The following is a 24,629-nucleotide window of genomic DNA, read 5'->3' as shown; positions in this document are numbered from 1 at the left end:
AATATGTAATAGCAAGCATTATTGTTAGTCATGCACATATTTTCCTCACAGTTAGCATATGTATTTTTTAAATTTGTAATTTTCATTTTTTAAACTTTCTTTGGGTTTGTTTTGTTCTCTATATAGATATTTTCTAATCTCAAGAAAAAGCTGCATTCAAGTCCATTCTACGTATTTGAGAATACATGGCACTTTTGTAGAGCCAAGGGAAATATCTCTTCACATAAAATTTTACTGCATAATTTCTTGTCCACAAGTGGCACAGTGATTATAAATAATACAACTGAATGACTAACATAAAATTAAGACCAAAATAATTTCCTGAGCCTCTCTTTATCAGGCAACTTGGCCTATGAATATTTAAGCATCCTACACTACCACCTAGTGGATAAAAGAAGCATAAGCATCAGGCTTTTAAAAAATTCCAGTTTGGGAAAAAAAATCATATTTTGATGAGTAGAGAATAACTATTTTTCTTTATCGGGGGATTCATCATCATACAAAGAATTTACCAGAAGTTTTCTTCCCTTAACTAATCTACTCTCCTAATGAATTTAAAATAGTTTGTGGGTAGGAAAAGGAGGGGGGAACTGATTTATGACCAACATTTATAGAATCTCAGAGCTTGAAAAGACCCCAGAGGTCATCTACAGATGTTCATTCTCTTATCTAAATAATAATCACCACCATAATATACAGGGTCATCCAATTTTTGTATGAAGACCTCAGAAGTTCTTCAAAAATGAGGGGCAACTCATTCCTGAGGAAACCCATTTCTACTTTTGGATGGATCTAATTATTAGGAACAGGGAAGCTAGGTGGTGTAGTGGATAGAGTAAGGTGCCTGGAGTCAGGAAAACCTGACTTCAAACCTGGTCTCAGACATTTACTAGCTGTGTGACCCTGGGCAAGTCACTTAACCCTATTTGCTTCAGTTTTCTCATCTGTAAAATGAGCTGAAGAAGGAAATAGCAAGCCACTCTAGTATTATTTTATTTTATTTGGTGAGGCAATTGGGGTTAAGTGACTTGCCCAGGGTCACACAGCTAGTTAGGTGTTAAGTGTCTGAGGCCGGATTTGAACTCAGGTACTCCTGACTTCAGGGCCGGTGCTCTATCCACTGCGCCATCTAGCTGCCCCCACTCTAGTATTTTTTGCCAAGCAAACCCCAAATGGGGTCATGGAGAGTTGGACATGACTAAAACAACTGAACAACAACAATTATTAAGAAGTTTTCCTTTACTTCAAACATAATTTTGTTTTACAATTTTCCACTCTGGGTCCAAGTGGAACAAACCTAATCTTTCTTCCATAAGATATTCTATTTAATGCTTTAAAAGGGCTATAATTTACCCCAACCCCCAAATCTCTTCTCCAGATTAAAAATCTGCTCCTTCAATCTGTTCTCATCCGGATTGTATCTGAGGTCCTTCAGTCCTTCTAAATGTTCTTCTTTGAATATTATCCAGTTTATCAATGCATTTTCTAAAATGTAGTTTAAAACATTTGAAAAATAATCCAATTTATCAATTCCTTTGCTAAAATGTTGTTTACAAAACTGCCTCATCCTGGTCACCATGCCTTTCTTAATACTGTATTTTTATATTAGCCTTTTTGGTTCCTATGTCAGACTAAAATACACAAATGTGGATAGCCATTTAATAGACAGATATTCAATATACTGATTCTAGGGAGAAAATAACTGTAACAGGGAATTCTTTGCCATTTTACCCTATTTCCCAATTAATTCCTGTAACATTGTCCAACACCTAACATAGTACCTGGCACATAGAAGGTTCTTGTAATGCTTGTTGACTGACTGATTTATTTTACACTGTGTTCTGAAATTTTTCCCCTGGCAACAGGAAGAACAAATATAATCTGTCTTCTACACAAGAGACCTTCCCCTAATTGAAGACAGAAATCATACCACCTAAGTATTCTCTTTTTTAGGCTATGGCACTGCCCCTAGTCCCCTCTCCAGCTTGATCACCCTCCTCTGGTTATGCTCTAACTTGCTAATCTCCACTCCTTCTCAGGTTGTCTATTTGCTTTTTCCCCATGTAATGATCAGAATGATGCCACCTACTGGAGACTTGCTATGGGAAAGCTCCACCATGAGGAAAATGCCTCAGAGGCATTGTGGCTTTTCCTTGGTGTCAGGAAATGACGTTTGCTCATGGGTGCTGTCTATCAAGGTTACCAGCCAATCAACTTGAAGAGCCTCCTATTTTCTGGGAGGAGACAGGAAGGAGGAAAGGGAGCCTGTGTGGAGAGCTCTGGAGCTTTTGGGTTCCTGACTTGGTGGTGGTGGCGGCAGAGGACTTCACAGGAAATTTGAGGAAAGATCAGAATGCCAGGCTGTTGGAATTCTGTTCTCAATCTTTTTCTTTCTATTTTCCAATAAACCCTTAAAAGCCTAAACTTGTTTTATCAGTGATTTTAGTCAGTTTCCCCCAAAACTGGGGGAACAGATTAGAATCCACATTTAGAATCTTAAATTACATACCCAATAAGTCAATATACGTTTTAATTAGATTCAGTGGATAATCACATCCTCAAAACTCTTGGGGCCTCCACAATTTAGCTACCACCTACATTTCCAAATTTGCTTCTCGCTCTTGCTCTCCCTCTCCCTCTTTCTCTTTTTATGGGGCAATGAGGGTTAAGTGACTTGCACAGGGTCACACGGCTAGTAAGTGTCAAGTGCTCTATCCACTGTGCCACCTAGCTGCTCCCTGCTGCACTCTCAATTCCAGTAACACTGGTCTACCAAATGTTTCTTGTACATGAAATTCCATCTCCTGGCTCTGCAGTTCTGGATAGGCCTGGAAATGTATTCCCTACTCATCACCAGAATCTCTAACTTCCTGGAAAAACAGCTCAATTGCCTCCTCCTACATTGTGAGGTCTCGCCTGATCCCACCAGTTGACCATGTTTCTGGTTTCCTGAAATCACTTTGCATCATTTTATAAATATTCTGCATTTACTTTTCCAGGTACATGTTATATCTTCCTACTAGACTATTAGGTCTTTGTAACAGGGTCTGGTTTTTGTTTGTGCTTTTTTGTTTTGTTTTTCGTTTGTGTTTTTGCTTTATCTTTGTATTCCCAGCACCTAATGCAATGCCTGGCTACCAGAAAGAAAGCATTTAAATACTAGTTGAATTGAACTAAATCACTATCTTTTTTTTCTTTTTTTGTAGGCAATGGGAGTTAAGTGACTTGCCCAGGGTCACACAGCTAGTAAGTGTCAAGTGTCTGAGACCAGATTTGAACTCAGGTACTCCTGAATTCAGGGCCTGTGCTTTAACCACTTGCGCCATCTAGCTGCCCCCTTAAATCACTATCTCTTAAGCTTCGATTAGCTAAAAACTAATAATACTAATAATAAACATTTATTGAATTAAGGTTCCCAAAGTGCTTTTCTTGGAAATGAAATAGGTAGTCTAAATACTGATATTCTCATCTACACCTGATGAGAGAGATGAAGTTACTAGGCCATGATCACATAGCTAAGTAAGCATCAAAGCCAGTAAGTGTCTGAATCGGGTTCAAGCTTATTTTTCTCAACTATATTATAGCCTCAACATCCTACCTCAGGTGCTTCTCCCATACTGTTACCCATTTCTTCAGATATCTCTCCCTGGATTAAAAGATAATTTTCTAGAGTTGAAAGGGACTACGAAAGACATGTAGTCCAATACTTAAGAGATGAGGAACTAAGACCTCAAATTATTTGCCTAAGGTCACAGAGATATTGAGGGGATTCAAACCTAAATCTGCTATCTTGAAATCCTTTCCACTTACATCCAAATCAGATTTTAAACACCTTTTTTAAAACTTGACTATTTATCCTTTGGTATCATGGACATTTTTATCCTTAATATTCTCATTTCTTTTGGCATTGAATTTGACTAAGCAGACATTCTTTTTAATATTTATTTGCCTTTATTTTCCACTTACTATAGCTATAATTTTTACCATGTCACTCCTTTGTAAAGCTATAGAGCATCAACCTAGAGTCAGGAAGACCTGAGTTCAAATCCTGTATCAGACACTTGATAGCTGTGTGACCCTGGGCACTAAAACCTCTCTGTGTTTCTGTTTCCTTATCTGTAAAGTGAGGATAATAATTGCACCTAACCTCACAAGTTTGTTGTGAGGATCAAATAAGTTTACACATATAAAGACTCTGCAGACTTTAAAGAGGCATATAAATGGTAGCTATTTTTATTAGTAGTAGAATTAGTATTAGTGTTTTCCTCCATAAATGGGCAGTATAATCTGGAATAGAAGGAACATGACTCAAAGTCAATAGACCTCAGTTCTAATTCTGGCTGTGCCATCAAGTTGTGTGACCTTGGGCAAGTCATTTTGCATCTCAAACCCTTCTAATGATACTCCTCATCTACATATAGACTCCAAGGAGGGCATATACTTACTGTGTACTTTATGGATAAAGAACAATAAATAATGATAGAATGCTTTAAAAATAGTCACAAAACAAACAATTCTTTACAACACACCATGATGTTCAGCTTTTTCACAATGCACAATATACTAACCTGCTGCTGGGATAAACCTTCAGGCATTGGGGTCATAATTGCCTCTGTGTGCACACAATCAACATCAATAAATAAATTCAACTCTTCTTCTTGAAGACAAGATCTGTGTTCTAAAAATAGAAAATGAGATGTGTATTTTTAGTGGAAATATATTTAAAGTTATATACCAGATTGAAATAAGCATATACACAAAAAATTTCACATATAACCTGTTAAATTTCAGTTCCTCATTGATTTTATTTCTTTTTTTGGTTTGTTTTTTTTTTTTTTTTGGTTAGGCAATTGGGGTTAAGTGACTTGCCCAGGGTCACACAGCTAGTAAGTGTTAAGTGTCTGAGGCCAGATTTGAACTCAGGTCCTCCTGACTCCAGGGCCGGTGCTCTATTCACTGCACCACCTAGCTGCCCCGATTGATTTTATTTCAAGCAAATTCCTATTGGCCTTCACACAAAAGCTGAGAAAAGATTTTGGTAAAACATAAACTTTACTAAAATGAAAAATATAGTAAACAGTTCATTTAGGAGGGAGGTAGTACAACGGACAAAGTGATGGATCTGGAGTCAGGAAGACCTGGGTTTAAACCCAGCTTCAGACATTTATAGCTGTGTGACCCTGGGAAAGTCACATAAATGGCGACTACCACAGTTTACTCATCTGTAAAATGGAGATAATAAAAACAACTACCTCACGGAGTTGTTATGAGTATAAAATCAGATATTTGTAAAGTACTTTGCAAACCTTAAAGCATTATACAAATAATAGCTATTGATATTATCATCATTAATATTTTTAAAATAGATTTTTATTGGCCTTATTTTTATATAACCAACACCCTCCCATCCCTTTTATTTTCTCTTCATAACAAATATTTTTAAATGAATAGAAAAAATTCAGCAAACACAATCAACACATCAAAAAAACCTCACAGAGATTATATGCTATGTTCCAGATCCATGGACCTCCCTTCACCCCCACTCTGCAAAGGACAAAAGGGAGATATCTTTTCATATTTCTTTGAAGGCCAAGGTTATAACTTTATAATAGTCATTTTCAACTGTTTTGTGCTTATTATTTCCATTTACACTGTGTGGTCATTTCTTTGGTTCTGCTTATTTCACTTTGCATCAGTTCATATAAGTCTTTCCAAGCTTCTCTGTCTTCATCATGTTCATAATTCTTCTAGCACACTAAGATTCCATTATGTGAACACATTTGGGGGGGGGGCGGGGTTAAGTGACTTGCCCAGGGTCACACAGCTAGTAAGTATCAAGTATCTGAGACCAGATTTGAACTCAGGTCCTCTTGAATCCAGGGCTGGTGCTTTATCCACTGTGCCACCTAGCTGCCCCAATGTGAACACATTTTGTTTGGCCATTCTCCAATCAATGGGAATCTACTTTGAACAAACTTTTAAACTTTAAAATGCAGGAGATGATCCAAAGAGCTCAATGATAAATAAGGAATAAGGCCCAGAATCTCATTCTCTATAAGCCATAGCTCCTAATATATCCACATTTGAATAAGAAACTAAAGGAAACTTAAAATATAACTGAGTTGGGGGCAGCTAGGTGGTGCAGTGGATAAAGCACCGGACCTGGATTCAGGAGTCCTAAGTTCAAATCCGACTTCAGACACTTGACACTTACTAGCTATGTAACCCTGGGCAAGTCACTTAACCCTCATTGCCCCCCCCCCCAAATCTATCTATCTATACATATATATATATATATATACACACACACATATATATACATATACACACATACATATATATGCACATGTGTTTGTGTGTGTGTGTGTATGTATATATATATGAGTCTAGGCTCATCCTCTTCAGGCAGAATTATCATTAAGATTTTGGAAAAGTTCAATTCTCCAAATCCTAAAGTTTTAAGAATAGATGATTTGGAAATTAGGACAAGTTTTGGTACTTAAAGCCAAGTCTATTAAATCATCACGTATATACCTAGAAGTATAGTATGGTAGGAAAGGGCTGGACTGGGAATTAGGATATGCAGGCTTGAGGTTCAGCTCTGCCTCTAACTAACTCTGTAACCAAGGATCTTATTTAACTTCTTTGGGCCTATTTTTTTGTCTATAAAATGATGGGGCTTAACTGATAATCTTTAAAGTCCTTATACCTGCTTTAACATAGTAGGCATTTAAGAAATGTTAATTGACTGGCTAACAATTTGATTATCTAAATCTGGTTTTATGACCTAAGAAGTCATCTAGAGCAAGCTCTTTTATACATAAGGAAACTGAGGCCTGTAGAGACTAAGTTACTTGCCCAAAGCTGAACATGTAGCAAGTTACAAAACCATACCTTCTAGCCACAAATTCAGTTTACTTTCCACTGTCCCACTGACGGGCAAATCAACTTAAACACCAAGGTCATATTTCAATAACCACTTTGGGGCACTGATTAATTCAGTCACTGCTGAATATACCATCTCCTATATTCTGTGGTACTGCCAAGTGAATGCCATGCTATTAGTAAATGCTTAAGTATATAAAGGCATCTCTACACATGGACATCACCAGATGGTCAATATCAAAATCAGATTGATTATATACTTTGCAACTAAAGGTGGAAGCTCTATACAATCAGTTAAAACTTCCTGACAGCTCATGAACTTCTAAGTGCAAAAATTCGGAATTATATCGAAGAAAGTAGGGAAAGCTATCAGATCATATAGGTATGACCTAAAGAACATCCCTTATGAATATGAAGTGGAAGTGATCAATAGATTTAATGGATTAGATCTGGTAGATGGAGTGTCTGAAGAACTATGGACAGAGGTTTGCAATATTTTTTTTTCCTATGATTATATTTATTTGTCAAGGCTGCATACAACACATGCTGAAATAGTACAAGTTTCAGAACAGCGGCTCCAAAGCTCGTTTCTGACAGGATCTGACATCCAAGTGGTGATCAGGGCAGAAAGAGGTGCCTGCAGTGCTCCTTGGCTGCCCTCCCCCAGCCAGAAGCCTGGGTGCTGGTGGGTGGGCAATGAGGGGCAGCAGAAACAAAGTGGGGGAAGGGCAGCAGCAGGCCAGGGAGGGTCTGTTGTTTGAGCTGAGTGAAAGGGGAGGGCAGCTCAGCCTGGCCCAGCCCAGTGGTTCAGCCAAAGGTTTGCAATATTGTACAGGAGGCAGCATTAAAAAACATTCCAGGGGTACTATATACAGGTTATGATGAACAGGATACTATCAGGAAAACCTGGAAAGACCTACATGAACTGAAGCAGAGTGAAATGTACTGTATACAAAATAACAGCAATAGTGGGGAATGATCTTCTGGGAAGCATGTGGTTATTTTCAGCAAGGCAATGATCCAATATAACCCTGAAAGACTTATGAGGATTGCAGCCCATCTGCAGAGAAAGAACTGATAGTATCTGAAAACAGATGGAAACACATTAAAATTTTTTTTTCTTTTCCTCTTTGACAATTCCTTAATCTGAAGTTTTGGGTTTTTTGACTGTTTTCTCTCACAACTAGCTAATAGGGGAATTTTTCCATGACTACTCATGTATAACTTATGTTGAATTGCTTGAGTTCTTGTGGGTGGGGGGTGGGAATGGAGGGGGGAAGAGAAGTTAGAATACAAAGTTTCTTAAAAATTGATGTTAAAATTTTGTTTTTACATATATTTTGGAAAATAAAATTCTATTCAGAATTAAAACAAAAAAAAAACATTCCAAAGAAAAAGAAAATCAAGAAAGCAAAATGGCTGTCTGATGTGGCTTTACAAATAGCTGAGGTAAAAAAGGAAAGCAAAAGGCAAAGGGAAAGAGAAAGATATACCCAAATAAATGCAGAATTTCAGAGAATAGAAAGGAGAGATAAGGTTTTCTGAAATGAGCAATGCAAAGAAATAGAAGAAAACAGATTTCTCCAAGAAAATTAAAGATATCAAGGGAATGTCTCATGCAAAATAGTCATGATAAAAAACAAAAATGGAAGGGACTTGGAAGTAGAAGAGATTAAGAAGAGGTGGCAAGAATATACAGAGGAATTATACAAAAAGAGATTTTTAACATCACAATAAACCTTAATTCAGAGCCAGGCATTCTGAAGAATGAAGTCAAGTGGATGTTTTACTGAAGGTGAAGGAATTTGAGATAAGATACTTAAAATCCAGAAAGATGATGCTGTTAAAGTGCTGAACTCAATATGACAGCAAATTTGGAAAACTCAACAGAAGCCACTGACCTAAACCTAAGGAAGAGAAATTTCAAAGAATGTTCAAATCACCAAACAGTTGTGCTCATTTCACATGCCAACAAGTGTATGCTTATCATCACAAGCCAGGAATTCAAAGCAAAAGCCTGAGCCAAGATGGTGATCCTCCTGTGGTCAAGGCTTTTTGTGCTCTTTTGACAGAGGTGGGTCATTATACATTTCTCAAAGCTAATTGGTTAGCATCATTCAATTCCATTGGTTGACATGACCTGAGGGTGGTCCAAATTAAAATGAGCTCTACTGAGAACATAATGGAGAAGTATGCAAAATACCATTTCTGAAGTTGCTCAAGGCAAAGTCCATTATCTAGGTGTGGTTTAATCCCATCAGATCGATTTAGCTAGACAAAAGAATCAATCTCCACCTCTATTGTACCCTTAGGCTGGTCCCAAACAAGATTCCAGTGGATTCTCTGAAGTGGAGGGGAGAAAAGGACTAAAACTGGCTCTCTGTGTCCCCAAGAAATTAATTATTAATAATTATTTTCTCACAAAACTAGGGATCCTATAAGGTAAAGATGAGGAGGGAGAGCATTCCAGACATGAAGGATGGATAGCCAGTGGCAAGCCCTGGAAGTGGGATGCTCTGTATGACACACAGGAAGGAGATCAGTGTGGTTAGAACAAGTGATAGTAACATATGCTATCTGGAAAGACTGTGAAGAACTTTAAATCTCAAGTAGAGGAGTCTGTACTTTATCACAGAGAGCTCTTACTTTTTTATGAACAAAGGGGAGATTACATCTCCAAATCAGAATTATTTTAGTAGTAATGTGGAGGATGAATTAGAGGGTCCTCTGACACATACGGGATATATGATCATGGATAAATTACTTATCCACTCACTGCCCCAAACCAACTCTAAATAAAAACAAGTCCTCTCCTACTCATATGACTGACATCTAAAGTATGTGGCCAGGCCTTCTAGTTAGATTAAAGTTTTGACCTCTGCTAAAATACAAATCTTCCTGGAAGGAGTGAAATTTTGCATCTTTTACCCTACTTAAATATTTCAACAAATTGTGATTTTATATCCTGGACATGTGAAGTCATGAGGTAAGGAATGAATGCCTGGTATGGAAACTCCTTCCACCAAAGCAAATGGGCAATTCTTCTATAACTGGCTAGATTTTCTTAAAAAGACAGAAAAATTGAGAGGCTAAGGCACTTTCCTATTTTACATGAATTATCTCTTATCAGTCACTTAAATTTGGGACCATATTGTTTTTCATTAGTCTACACTAATCATTATGTCACAATACACTACTACTACTACTACTACTACTACTACACTAGTCACAATGATTTGCATGGTACATAATATTCTTTTTTTGCTAAACATCCAATTGATTGAATATAATACCTAAGAACAATTTTTGTAAGAAGTCTGAGAGGAGAAGGCAAGAATAAGAGGGGCCTGGAAAGAAGGATAAAAAAATCATGATTTCTCACACCTAAACCACTAAAAGAAGAGAGAAAAATCTCTACTTTGGAGAATTTCCATTATTCACTGAGAGTATTTTCAAGACTCTTCTATCATCTCCCCAAAGTAGAAAAATGCAAAAGTGTCATTTCTCCATGAACATGCTCTCCCTAAGGAGACTTTGCTTCATAGATAGTCACAGATTACACAATCAGGTGTAATAATTACGTGCCCACTCTTGACACAGTGACATGACAACTCTATAGACACTTACCATTAGAAACAAATGATTTTGTCCGGATGAAAGAGCGGCCTTTCTTTACAGCAGCTTTGGTTTTTTCGAGGCCATCTTTGGTACCTTCTTTTGCCGCCCGCATGAGTTTTTGCATCTGCAAGAGATGAAAAATGGTAAGCCATGAATTTGGTGCTTATCGATGCAGTTAAACAGATATCTATACATAACATGGCACAGATCTACCCTTTTAGCAAGCTCCTTTTAAAAGAATACTGTCAAGTAGTTTGGTCCCAAATTGATCTTGTGGATGGATGTTTTCTTTTCACTTAAAAATATATTCATTATTCATTAAATAGATTAAATATTTCTATAACACATATACATATGCATATGTATATGATCATATACATATACATACATATTTGAGTATATACACAACACTTATCTCTTGGGAACAGAAAAACACCTTGTAGACTCACAAAACATTCTAGTACCATATACAAAGAGTGGAAAGGGCAATTTGCACACAGAGGCAGGTCAAACAAAACTTAGTTCTCTCTAGGGCTCCCATTTCACAAGTTTGACCATCTAAATACTGAAGTCATCACTGTACTTAAGCCCCCACTTGATAGAGAACTGTCAGTCTACAAAGGGTCAAATGAGAACAACCCAAGTTTGGAGAAGCACTTAAAGCCATTCACGTACCAATGTAAAATGACTTTAGACTTGAACTAAGTAGAACATAGAAAACAATGAACCCAATAGCAGCTGATTTTTGAAACAAAAAAAGATTAGATGACTGAGAGAGACCCAACAACTATTTTTTACTTGGATAGGTCTTCATTACCTCTCACCTAGACTATTGTAATAATTTTATTAATTGGTCTTCTGGCCTCTAATTCCTTTCCAATTGATCCTTCATAAAAGATGTCTTCCTAATAGCTCTAATCTTTTCATTCCTCTGTTCATAAATAATCAATGACTATCCTAATGTCATACAAATTAAAGGTATTAATTTTTCTGATCCTAGTATTCAAGACCTGCCACAATCTGCCCCTAGATTCTAGATTTCTCATACTACTTCCCTTCAGGTATGTAACATTACAGCTAAGCTAAGCTCCTCTATAGCCTCTGTTTTTGTTCTGCCTTCCCCTGTCCTCATGCCTCTATGTTCATCTATCTCCCTTACTTAAAATAGACTCTTCTCTCTATTACCACATCACCACTTATTGAAGTATTTCCTTTCCTTGTGAAGCACCATTCAGGTACCAGCTGAATGAAGCTTTTCTTGATTCCCCTACCTGAAAATGTAGTCTCTATCCTCAAATTTTCAGAGCACTGTGCTTTGAACTCTTTGCTTAGATCTCTTCCTTGCACTCATCAATCCTCTTCCCTTGTATTACTACCATTTTTATATACATTCTCCTCCTTCCCCTTTAGATTGTCATGTCATTTCCTTTATATCTGGTTCCTCTTCCTTCTTTCACCCCCTCACCATGTTATCTTTTTTTTTTTAAACATGGGGCAATGAGGGCTAAGTGACTTGCCCAGGGTCACACAGCTAACTATGTTATCTTTAAAGCTCAGTCAACTGTTTTCAGCTCTTTACTTTCTTCCCCTTGGAGAATTCGCTTCCTCTTATGACTTCAGCTAGTACCTGCATGCTTATGATCCCTAAATACAGATGTCTAAGAGTAATCTTTTATCAATGTCCCTTCTAACAACCCACAAGATACCAACCAACAAAGAATGAATTCATCATGTTATATCCCCAGTTAAGTTTGCATTCCTAATTTCCCATTTCTACAAATATCACTATTCTTCTCTAAACCACCCCTGGGCTTGATTTAGACTTACCTTTATAATATATAGTCACATAGACATTATATGTTATTAAATATATTATAGAGAATCAGTTATCAAGCCCTGAAGTCACATCTATTAGCTTTCCCCTGCCCTCCTTATTTTAATAGTTCTAATGCTAGTCTAGTGAAGACCCTTATCATTCATTCCATACTACTAATATATAATCCTAATTGATTTTCCTAACCCTACTTTCTCCCTCTCCAAACCATCCTATCAGACTAATCTTTCTACAGCACTCCTTTTGCCTTTTGCCTCCCTGGCATAAGAATCAATCATTTCTTATGTCCGACTGGATTAAAACGAAATTAAGTTCTCTAAATCAAAGGCCTCCAGTTTACCTAGTCAACCCAATTTCTCATTATTATCCAAAGTGAACTATTTTTATTTCCCTATATGACTCCTAACCCCACCACCAACAGCCTGCAATATTCCTCATCACTACAACAAAATTTTAACCATTTTTTGAGATCCACTTACTCCACAGCCATTTCCTGAATACTGTTGGCCTTCTCAGGATTCTTACAGTAATTGTAATCTATATCATACTATCAGACTCTATTTTATACCCTATCTTATTCTCCCTTTCTACATGTTTAATGTATAAAATCAAACAAATTCTTCTTAACACTAATTTCATCCTTGGACCTATGATATTGTCATAATAGAGCCAAAGCTATGAAAATTAGAACATATTCTTAAATTAATCAACCTAGTTCAATATGGCACTAATGTGCAGATACAAGTCAAAAGGGGAGGACACAAAAAATGGAGAAGACCAAACTAAAATAAGTTACTTGACAGTGTGCTTTTAATACAGATTTTAAAGCTACCACCATGTTGACATTTTAATTTAAATCACCATCCATTTGGTTGTTGTTAAAAAAAAAAAGTTTTAAAAATATGTTTTCAAATCATCATTTAAAATGTAGCTGGTCAAAAAATTAACCACACTACCTTCAGCTCATGTTTTTGCTTTAGTTGCTGAATCTCTACTGCTCCCACAGTGTTTGCCATCAAATCTTTCATCTTTTTTTCATAGTGCTCCTTTAAACGGGTTAGGTCATGAGACAGCTACAGTGCATAAAGAGATACAATCTTTTCAAAAAAAAGTCTGTAGTACTTTTTGACAAGCGTAAATGGAAAAGTACTTCAGTAGTGTCGCACATGCAATTTTGTCTGACAAATGGTGCACATATATGAGAACCTGGTTTGGCAAGGATGCTCAAGCAGTGGCATGTCTTGAGTCTTTTGGTAAGCACAAGTACAAACAGGTCAAATATGCCATATGCTCTATTTAGCACCAGTGATGTTGGAAAATTAAAACCCAAAAGCTGAGAGACCACAACCAGTTTAGATGAGCCAGACTGGAGACTTCACTTTTTTAATTTAAAAATCATTCTTTAAACATTGTATGCAATAAAATATTTTAAATAAAATTGTTTATGTGCTTTCAATAAAATGGTATTCTTTTGAGTCAGCCCTGAACATAAGATGCCAGGCAATGTGCTAGACAATTCTGAACATTCACTTTGTGAGAACAGGGGAAAATTATAACTGATAAAGCTTTGAACAGTCTCCAAGCTGACATGAGTTGCTCTCAAGATTATGGGTTTAGTTCCCTGACCAAATATATAAAATACATTAACTATTTTTTTTATTTGAGCATAAATGTCTCAAAAACACAGACGAAAACAACACAGCTCCTTTGGGGCGAGCCTTTCTCATGCTTAGTCCTAGACAGTGCTATTTTGGGCAAAGTTAAAAAAAATTGGAACCTTTTTTTTTTTTTGAGTTGAAGTTAAAAAAAGATATAGCTTTTGTTATGTTTTTAATATTCCTTTGTGGGCTAAATCTTGATTTTAAGTCCATACTCTGAAAGCCTGGCACCTGGTATGTGGCTAAATAAAGTAGTACTTTCCTTAATAGGAATTATAGGGAGGAATGTTCATCTATTCAACCTCAACAAAAGGATGACATATTTATTTGTAGTTACCAGGTAGGTAGGTAGACAAAAGTCTCTGTAAAGTAAGGGCCAATGTTTAGACCTACTTTCACTAAAATGTTAATGATGTTTCAGCCTCTGTTTACAAAAAGGCCAACAAGGAGAAGGGCCCCACTGAGATGTGACCTGAATAGTTCTAGTAATAACCATATGAATAATACTAATAGTTCATCTTTGTATAGGACTTAATGATTACAAATATCTTTTACATATATTATATGCCCACAAATACTCCTTGAAGTAGGTAACACAAGTATAACTATCTTCATCTGTATGAGTGTGTATGTGGAAGGGAGGGGAGGTTATAATGGAGAGAATACTAATTTGGTAGTCAGAAAACCTAGGTTTAAATCTCATGACTGAAGCTGACTACCTATGTGACGTTGGGCAAGTCAGTTAACCTCACTGGGATCAGTGTCTTTATCTATAAGATGAGGGGGTTGAACTAGTTAGCCTCTGAGGTCTCTTCCATCTGTAGATCTGTGAATTCTATGGTCTACACCTGTGGTTTCATTGGTTTTATGAACTCCCTAGTGAAAAAATTCCTACTGCAAATAAATACCTTTGCAAATTAATGTCTTAGAGAACTGCCTGGAATCATTGAGAGTTCAGTAAGAATGTAAGACCCTGAGGTCAAGGGCTGTCTGATTTTTGTATTTGTATTCCCAGTACAATAGTACAGTGCTTGAAATAAAGCATATGCTTAATAAATGCTTTTTGATTTACTGATTGATTTAATGATTAAGTGATTTGCCTATGGTCACATAGCCATTAAGTGTCAGAGCCAAGACCTAAACCTAGGTGGCTTGCCCAAGATCATAAAACTAATAAGTGGTAGATACAAGATTCAGATGTTTCCACTATATAACACTACTTTTTTTTTTTTTTTTTTTTTAGTGAGGCAATTGGGGTTAAGTGACTTGCCCAGGGTCACACAGCTAGTAAGTGTTAAGTGTCTGAGGCCGGATTTGAACTCAGGTACTCCTGACTCCAGGGCCGGTGCTCTATCCACTGCGCCACCTAGCTGCCCCTTATAACACTACTTTTAGTGGCAATCGGTTACCCTAAAAGATTTGTACAATGTCATTACCTTTTGTAATAGAATCACAGAAACTTAAGTTGGAAAGGGATCTTAGTGGAAAGCTAGTCCTACCTTCTTTCCAAAGCAAAATGGCTAGAAAGAGGGAATAGGGGAAGAATCCAGATTCTCTTTAAGAGAAACTTACTGGTCCCTCCAAAGGCATTACATATCTGACCTAGACTTTATTTACTTTAACACTTCAAGGAACTATGATTCCCTCAATGTGAATACCTCCTCCATTCTTTAGGAGTTGCTTTGCCAAAAGATTATCACCCTAGCAGGTGAAAAATGATACAGGTCAATCTACTGGTACAGAAAGATAAACAATCCATTAGTAGGCCCATCCTTGAAGCCTTTCTAGTTTGGGGGGCATCTACCAGTACTTATGTTCAGTTGGCATAATCTTTGAGAACCCAAAAAGGGGAGGACCTTATCAATACCAGTTTCAAAACCAAAGGTCTCAAACCCAAATCTCCCCTTTAAGTTGATAGCATTCCTTTATATGCATTTCTATTATCTAATTCTTTGCTTCCCATAGTCAGGGAAAGAAGGAAAAACAAAGTAATTTAGATATACCTATCAGCCATAAGGTTGAGAGCCTTTTCTAACCAGCTAAACTAATTGATCTAGGCATTCAAACAATAAATCTGTATGACTGAGAACATTTGTGGATAGACCTTAAATCTCTGAATCTATTACCACATGCTACTGGAACTTAAGGATGCCACAACCTCTGAAAAAGTTGGGTTTTTTTGTTTGTTTTGTTTTGGTTTTGTTTTTTTGTGAGGCAATGAGGTTTAAGTGACTTGCCCAGGATCACACAGCTAGTGTCAAGGGTCTGAGGCTGGATTTGAACTCAGGTCCTCCTGAATCCAGGGACAGTGCTTTATCCACTGTGCCACCTAGCTGTCCTCTGAAGAAGTTTTAATATAAAATTTAAAACCCAAGTCAGGAAAGTCACCTACTTTCTTAGAAACCTCATTTTGATAGAAGATGGTTGATCCCAGATATGACTTGGAGTTGGATGGTCAGTAATACCCCTACCAACTATCAAGTTCTGTGATTCTGTAATACTTTTCAGATGTAGCTAAATTTTACATTATTAAGAAAACTAATTTCCTAAAACTTGTACTTGATTGCCCTGAGGTTTGTCACTACACATTGAACTGATGGTATTTTTGTTTGTTTGTTTGTTTTTGTGGGGCAATGAGAGTTAAATGACTTGCCCAGGGTCACACAGCCAGTAAGTGTAAAGTGTCTGAGGCCAGATTTGAACTCAGGTTTTCCTGAATCCAGGACCGGTGCTTTATCCACTGTGCCACCTAGCTGTCCCCAATGGTATTTTTTTAAATGAGTTCTACTGAGAGGTTTACAGAAGCCTGAATTGGAAAGCACAGATAAGTTGTGTTTTGAGAGTTTATGGCAATTGTATCTTATGTGCTCAAAGCAGTTATTTCTGACCATGTTAATGGTTAGACCCTTAATTACATAGGTTGGATCAGTAAGTATGACCAACAGAACCAGCCTAGCTATTCAGTGATCCAATTCACTTTGGGGAAAACAACATGAATAGGTGAAACCAGTCTCATATATGGACACACATAACCACACAAATAAGGTTCAGTGGCAATAATATGGGTATTTAACACTACTCCATTCATATACAACTGATTAAAACAAAGGCACAGATAAAGTATACAGGTTACTATTAAGTACTGAAAACTTCAGCTAAAGAAAAAAATATGATGCAGTAACTGAAGCCAGAGACAGACCCTAAAGGAAGTACAGTTTTCCTACTTTCCTCAAACTTCAGGATCCTTCTTGAGACCCCTAAACTCAATAGCACTTATCAAAAAACATTATTATCTATAAGACAAGACATACACAGAAAGCAAAGTAGAATTTTCATCTTCTAAAACTACTATGTGTCTTACTCTCTATTCTCTTTTCCTTTTTATAGTAAAAATGTTTGAAGTCCAAAACATTAATTAAAAAAAAAAATATATATATATAGGGGCAGCTAGGTGGAGCAGTGGATAGACCACCGGCCTTGGATTCAGGAGGACCTGAGTTCAAAACTGGTCTCAGACACTTGCACTTACTAGCTGTGTGACCCTGGGCAAGTCACTTAACCCCAATGGCCTCACCAAAAAAAAAAAAAAAATACACACACACACACACATATATGTATACATATATATACATACACACATATGTATACATGTATACATATATACACACCCATACATATATACATCTGGTCCTGCTTCAAACAAAACTGGCCCAAAAAACCCCACAACTTTTTCAAAACAGACACATTTAGGAAATGCTTTACTAAGGGATTCATCGTAAGATGTCTTTATGTAGTCATCTACTCTATTACATTTAAAATGGATTTGTTTTAAGAAAACTCAATAGCATCTTTCACAAATTAATCTAATATGTAAAATATACTCATCCTTTGAGTACCATGTCATGAATTCACCATATTTAAACTTCCATTTAAAAAAATTTGATTTAAATTCTTTGAGAATTAAAATGCATATTTTAAAATAAATATTTTTTAAAAGCAAGAGACCATCCTATGTGAATGAACAAAGTGTTTTGGTTACATACTTGTTTTTTGTGGTTGCCTCGCAAAAAGGAGCTGGGAATCCCATTTTTGCACTCTGAATCACTTTGCTCTTCATAGCTTTCAAATTCACTTGAACTCCACCCATAATCCAAAGAGCTGTTTCCACCTTCATCCCCATTCTCAACATCATCATAAATCATTTCCTCTGCATGCATTAATACCAAAATGGAACGAAAATGAAAACGCAGAAAGTCACTTGGATTTACATTTAAACATGAGCTTTAACTAGTTATAATTTTCTACAATATGGTTTGGAATATTTCATGCCTCATTACAGTAAGTAAGATGCTGATTTTGGAGGAGTTCCTTCCAAAGAACAAAACTGGAAATGCTTTCATTTTTATTATTCAGAGAAACTTAAAATTAACTGAAAGCCTCCACCCTTGGCTTTCAATTCAAAACTTATAATTACATTACTCGTGATTTCATTGGCATAAGGACTTCCCAACAAGGAAATTCTGTCTACCAACGTAGATCAGCCCCTGCTTTGTAGCTTAGCAGTTATCTGGTGGCATTGAATGGTTAGGTGATTTCCCCAGTCACACAGTCAGTATTTGTCAAAGATATTGAACCCTAGTCTTCCTAATTCTCAGACTCTCCCTCTAGCATAGTGGTTCCCAAGGCTTTAAATTCTATGAATGCTTTTCAACAACCACCACAAAAAAGTATGTTGTGAATATCCTACTCATAATATTATTTACAGTTATTTACTACTTAAGATGACATTAAAGAATTTTTAGCATGAACCCCTTGGACCATCAACACAAACCCCTAAGGGGTTCACAAACCACTAAATGGGAATCACTGCTCATTAGAGCCCCTATAAAGGGGCATCTCTGTTTAGTGGGAAAACACTGGACTTGGAGTCAGAAGACTTAGAATAGAGTCCCAGCTCTCCTCCTCGTTTGAATATATGACCATGGGCATGAAGAGAACCTTGCTGTGTTTACACTGCATTGTATCTGAATTTCTCACTTGAACCAGTTTGAATGTTTATGAATTTTGTGCTAATAGTCTCTGGTGCAAATTTTCTTCCTCAAACTCCTGATTCAAACAATTTCATTGAAGGAGTTAGTGAATAGTCACTGACCACTGCAAAGAGAGTAAAATCAGGGGTCTATGTGTATGCAATTCTGCTTCCTGATCCTACCAATAAAACTACAACCTTATCCGACGAAAATAATCTACATCCATAGTGAACATTTTGATTTCAAAATGGGCCAGCCTCTATATGTAAACATATTTGTTTTCATTGGTGACAGTGAATATCCTAGCTAGTATAACAGTATTAGCTGATCTCATGTAATGCTTTGGAGTTTAACAAGATTTCATGTACATTTTCTTTTCAAAGCAGGTAAGCTGGACAAGAATCATCCTCTTTTTACAAATGAGGAAACTGAGGTTCAGAGAAGTTATATGATTATACAGCTAGAAAGGGGGCAGAACTAAAAATCAAATTCAGGTTATCTGGCTCTAATTCCAGTGCTATATCACCCTAACCTCAAAACATAAAAAAAAAACAGACTAAAATTATACTCAATTGTTACACAGCAGACAGCATGTAGGCTCTTATCTTTAGCAAATACTCCATATCATTTATCTTCTTAAAGAATTTGCTTCCAGAAGAAGGCCCCATTGAAAGGCCCAGAATATCAGCACTGCTCTGGCTTCAATTATCTATCAAGTGCATTGTTAGAAATGTCTATTTTGGGTAACGTTTTCTTCTGGAATGAGTTTCAATTGAAAAATTATGCAGGATAATGGTACTCCTAGAGTGTGAAAACTTGCTGGCATTTCCCTAATTAAGTCTATCCTTTGGGTTGTTTCAATTAAACTTTTTGTAAGGAATACTTTCACAAGCCACTAAAAATAGCCATAACCAAAGCAGCACTGCAGATTAGAGTCTCACATAGAAAAGCATATACAAAGGAAAAGATTTGAATACATTTGGAATTTTTGCATTTTAAAAACTGAAATTTCTTTTTCAAGTCAAATTAAACATGACATATAATCATAACTCTTTGAGACATCAGCTTATTCCAGCTTCATCATAAATTCACATTAACTCTTCTAAAAGCATAATGTACATTTCAAACTGCCAGTCAAATATCCTGAAAAGTAAAGAATGAATTTTCAAAACATGCCTGGTTTAAAACAACAACAACAACAAAATGAGCTGTTTCATCATAGGGCACCTCTTCAATATTTTCTGAAATAAAAATATCATTGCATTTTTCTAATTGGCATTTAGGTAGATCACAGTATTTAAAATGGAAAAGAAATTAGTCCATGTCTCATTTTACAGATGAGGAAACTGAGGCCCACAGAGAAAAAAGTAACTTGTCCAAGATCACTTAGGCAGCCTGATGAAGTAGAGAGGGTGATGAATTTGGAGTCAGAAAGCCTGGGTTCTAATGCTGACTCTGGCACGTGCTACCTTTTTAACCTCCATCACTTAATCTCTGAGACTTTGCCTGGTTAATTTCATCAAAATTGTCATCCTGGTAGCTTAAAGTTGACATATTTGGAATCCAGGATTTGATGACTCAATTAAGATCAAAGAAAATTTAGAGGCAGACAGGACTTTAGAAATTCAACCCCCTTGTTTTACTGAGGAGGAAACAAGGCCCAAACATTAAGTGGCTTTCCCAGAGCAATATAGGCAAGTAGGAGAGGACTTGAACTCAGGTCCTTTGGCTCTAAATCTGGTGGGTTTCTCAGATTACTTCAGTCTTCGCTAATTTTCCTCTTTTTAAGTACCTATGGTACTCTATACAACACTGGTTTAAATTCTCTAATGTTCAGTTTGCTATTTTTTTTCTCTGTATGGGGGGTATAACTCCAATGAGGATCATAAAATCCTAGATTTAGCTCTGGAAAGTCTAATCTATGTCTATCATTTTATAGATGAGGAAACTGAGATGCTGAGGACCCAGAGAGATTAAATGACTTTGCCAAGGCCTTATAGTGTCAAACACAGGATTTGAACCCAGTTCTTCCACCTCCAGAACTTGTGATCATCCTGTTGTGCAATAAAATACTGTGCAGGGTCATTGAGAGAGAATGGGCATTATGTCTCTGCTATATTCCTCCATGGACCTAGCACAGTAGTAAATTTGCAATAATTATTCAATCAATAATTACTGATTAAGCTGTTGAAAATTATATCTAAACTTTCTTGTAAAACTGTTTTTCCTTTTCAGCACTTCTATTCAAAGTCTTTTGTGCTCTCCCTACCACAGCTTTGTGAAGAACAAGGGCAATGACTCCTCTCAGCAATGCCATGTCATCTACCAAAAAAATTAACATGGTTTTAACAAGTACAGTCACACTAACTATACTGTGAGTTCCTTGAGAGCCAGGACTGTCTTTTACCTTTCTTAGTATCCCCAGCTCTTAGCCCAGTCCCTAACAAATAATAGGTATTTAATAAATGTTTGTTGACTTGGGCTATAAGAAGGCTTGGAAGAGCATCTTTATGCAATGTCAAGTCCGAAGGGAATGATTTGAGTCCCATAAGGGATCAGGATTCAAAGGGCTTCTCTCACTGGCAGGACAAACATCTCAAGTCAGCCAGTGGCATCTGTTTTTCCCAACAACTCCACTGGTTTGCAAGTTCTTCTTAGTTTGACAGGAAATCAATCTGTGTGTCATCTAAGCACAATAGTTTTGGAATTTGGCTCTGGGCAGTTTCCTTCCTAACTGAGATCATTCAGCTGGTTAGAGACCCCTCAGTACCTTTACCTAGTGGCAGAGGAATGAAAGATCTCACACAGAGCCCATTGTTATTCCCTAAGAGATCAGATTTTGCCTTAGGCAACTTTTAGCAGCATTCTCACTCATAAATACATTGGACACTACAGTCAGTAAGTCCAGTAGACTTAAGTCAGAGAGCTATGTTTGGTCAGTCTTGCCTACTAAGACTTAGAAAATTATATTCAATGGTATCTGCAATTCTAGAGAGTCCTAAATAAAATTTAGAAGCAAGAATGGCCTTAAAGACCACCTAGTATGACTCCTTCCATGAGGAAATTGAATCCTGGGAAGAATAATAATAATAACATCAACAACTCATATCCACACGGCCACTTTAATGTGTGCAAAGCACTTTACATGCACACTCTCTCTCATTTAGTTGTCAGAATATATGATTCACATTTTACAAATGAGGAAGCCAAGGTTCAGAGGGGTGAAACGATTTATCCAGTCATGTAAGTGGTAAGTGTTTGAGGCAATACTGGAACTTATGTGTTTCTTACTTTAAGAACAGGGTTCTAACTAGTGCACCATACTGCCTTGCCCATGGTAACAAAGATAGTAAGTAACAGAACCAAAATTCAATAAAAAGAAAGGAGAGAAAGAGAAGATACAAAACTATAAGTTCTAATAAGCTATCATGAAATACAAACATGTATAGATCGATTGTCAAAGTAATCGATTACATGGATGTATATGGGGGAGGGGGATGTTAGGATGATTATCCCACATATAATTTACACTCGTCAAACCTGGTTCTGAGTCTGAATTTTCTCTTGGAACATCATCATAAATCACTTCTTCTGGGTCTAAAACAATAAAAGAAATACATTTAAAACCTAGGCAAGAGCAGTTTGGTGCTATTTACATTTTATGTTAAACTTTCTAAAACAAATTAAGGCTTTTTCAAAAGTTAAGTCAAGAAGGCCATATATGAGTGAGTGTACCATATATAGAAATCACCATGTTAGCAGTATAATTAAATTTTTTTTTCATTATTTATTTGTTTATGTTTGTAATAAACATTTTTATTTATCGTTTTGGGTTCCATTTTTTATCCCTCCTTCCCTCCCTCCCCTCCCCCTTCCCTGAGGCAGTAAGCAGTATAATATTTTGATGGACATATGGCCACAACATTAAGTAGATCAGTAGTAGTTGGACTGTGCTACACCCTTTGACAAAAATGTTATCTCTTCCCCCACATACTTAGTTCCTGGATAAAGTACATGCTGGCATTTAATTTGAAAGCATCAAAAGCATCATCATAATATCAAAGATCGAAAACTAAAAGGGACCATCCCATAACCTTAGAGACCATCTATTCGAACCTTCTCATTTTATAGATGCAGAAATTGGGCCCCAACAAATGACTTGTTCCAGGTCACCTTGCAACAATCATAAGAGGAAGAATATGAATTCAGATCCTCTGATTTCCAAATCTAGAGAGAATATTTTCCCCAGAAGAAATCTGCAATGAACTCAGTGGTGTTTCTGGAGGGAATGTCATGGTTTTTTATGATTGTAATGTCTGAGAGTTGATGAAGAATATCAAAAGAGGCGAAGGAGGTTTTGGAGAGGAAAGCCAAGTTCCAAAGATGCCAGCTTTAAGGTGAAAATCAACAAAAGCCAATTAAGTGCTTGAAATCCTACAAAACAAGCCCCAACAAAAGCTCACACCAGGTTATAACAGTACTAGCATCCATCAGGGAATTATGTCGAAAAATGGGCAAAAAATTATTTTTAAAATACATCTAACAATTACTCCTCCTTGTAATCAAAATCATTGTCTTAACTGTAACCCTGTTTTAAAATATCTGCATAATACATCCTCCAGATTAGAGCATAGTGCTATTTTATAATATTATCTTTTTATGGTGTGTACAAAAAGTCTCAAACTAACTAAGAATCTATCCTATAATATACTCAGTCCATTCTCCAAACCCTAGCTAGAAGACCTCTACTATAGAGGAACCAAATGCTTTCTAGGGCAATGAACTTCATTCCACTTATAGAGAGTTCTGATTTTTAGAAAGAATGTGCTCAGGTCAAGCCATCCTTTATCCTTCCTAGGTCTGCCCTCTGGCACCAAGAACGAGACTGATTTCTCTACCAGAAGGGAGTCTTTCAAATATCTGAAGATAGCTATCACATTCCCCTACCACCATCCCACCTCAAGACTTTTGACCATACTAAAATCCCTAGTTACTTCAGCTGATGCTATCGTGGCATGGTCTTAAGACCCTTAACAATCCTGATTGTTTTAACTTTGGATTAATCCCAATGAGCAGGTGTCCTATCTATTTTAAAAGAAACCATGCTTTGTTTTGGTTTTTTCTCCCTTACTGCTTCAACATTTAAATATTTAAACTAAATTAAATAGGATCTAGAGAAAGCTATTACCATACAGAGACCATGACCTATCCCCTTCTTGCCATCATACTTTACATATAAGAGAATATTAATCCTTGTTTAATAACATGCAGTACTTTTGTTTCTGAAGAGTTGATAGGGGTCGTGAAGATTAAGATTCCTCATGTTATAGATGAGAACACTGCAGCCCAGGTTAGGAAAGTGACTTGTTCTGGCTCACATGACGAGCTGGTTAGAGAAGGAGGATGAGAAGCTAAGGACCCTGCCTACTGATTCAGCATTCTTTCCACTGCCCTGCATGGCTACTGTTTGCTGCTGTTGAAGTAATGCCAGTTTGATGTTTGTGCTAAAATGTAGCCCTTCTAATTAGCTGTCATCCAGAAAGGAGGAATGACTAAAGGAAGAAAATTCAGATTAATTTAGCTTTGGAATTAAACTGCTTTGGA

General features: G+C 36.7%; 1 protein-coding gene across 7 annotated transcripts in view; it reads right to left on the bottom strand.

Annotated features, from left to right (window-relative positions):
• ARHGEF10 (Rho guanine nucleotide exchange factor 10) overlaps positions 1-24,629 on the bottom strand; it is a 233,289-nt gene that overhangs the window by 125,424 nt on the left and 83,236 nt on the right. For 4 of the 7 annotated variants that reach the window (XM_043985031.1, XM_043985030.1, XM_043985033.1 and 1 more), the window contains 5 exons: positions 22,566-22,622; positions 18,039-18,202; positions 13,294-13,410; positions 10,513-10,627; positions 4,569-4,678 (listed from right to left, as the gene is read on the bottom strand). In XM_043985031.1, coding sequence (XP_043840966.1) covers positions 4,569-4,678; positions 10,513-10,627; positions 13,294-13,410; positions 18,039-18,202; positions 22,566-22,622 — 563 coding nt within the window. Of the gene's footprint in view, positions 1-4,568; positions 4,679-10,512; positions 10,628-13,293; positions 13,411-18,038; positions 18,203-22,565; positions 22,623-24,299; positions 24,412-24,629 lie in introns of all 7 variants that reach the window. The other 3 variants (XM_043985034.1, XM_043985035.1, XM_043985036.1) reach the window with 2 other exon arrangements.

This window comes from Dromiciops gliroides, chromosome 2 (assembly GCF_019393635.1).
Source record: "Dromiciops gliroides isolate mDroGli1 chromosome 2, mDroGli1.pri, whole genome shotgun sequence".
Lineage (NCBI taxonomy): Eukaryota > Metazoa > Chordata > Mammalia > Microbiotheria > Microbiotheriidae > Dromiciops > Dromiciops gliroides.
The sequence above is the reverse complement of the archived record's forward strand: the minus strand, read 5'-3'. Positions and strand labels throughout refer to the sequence as shown.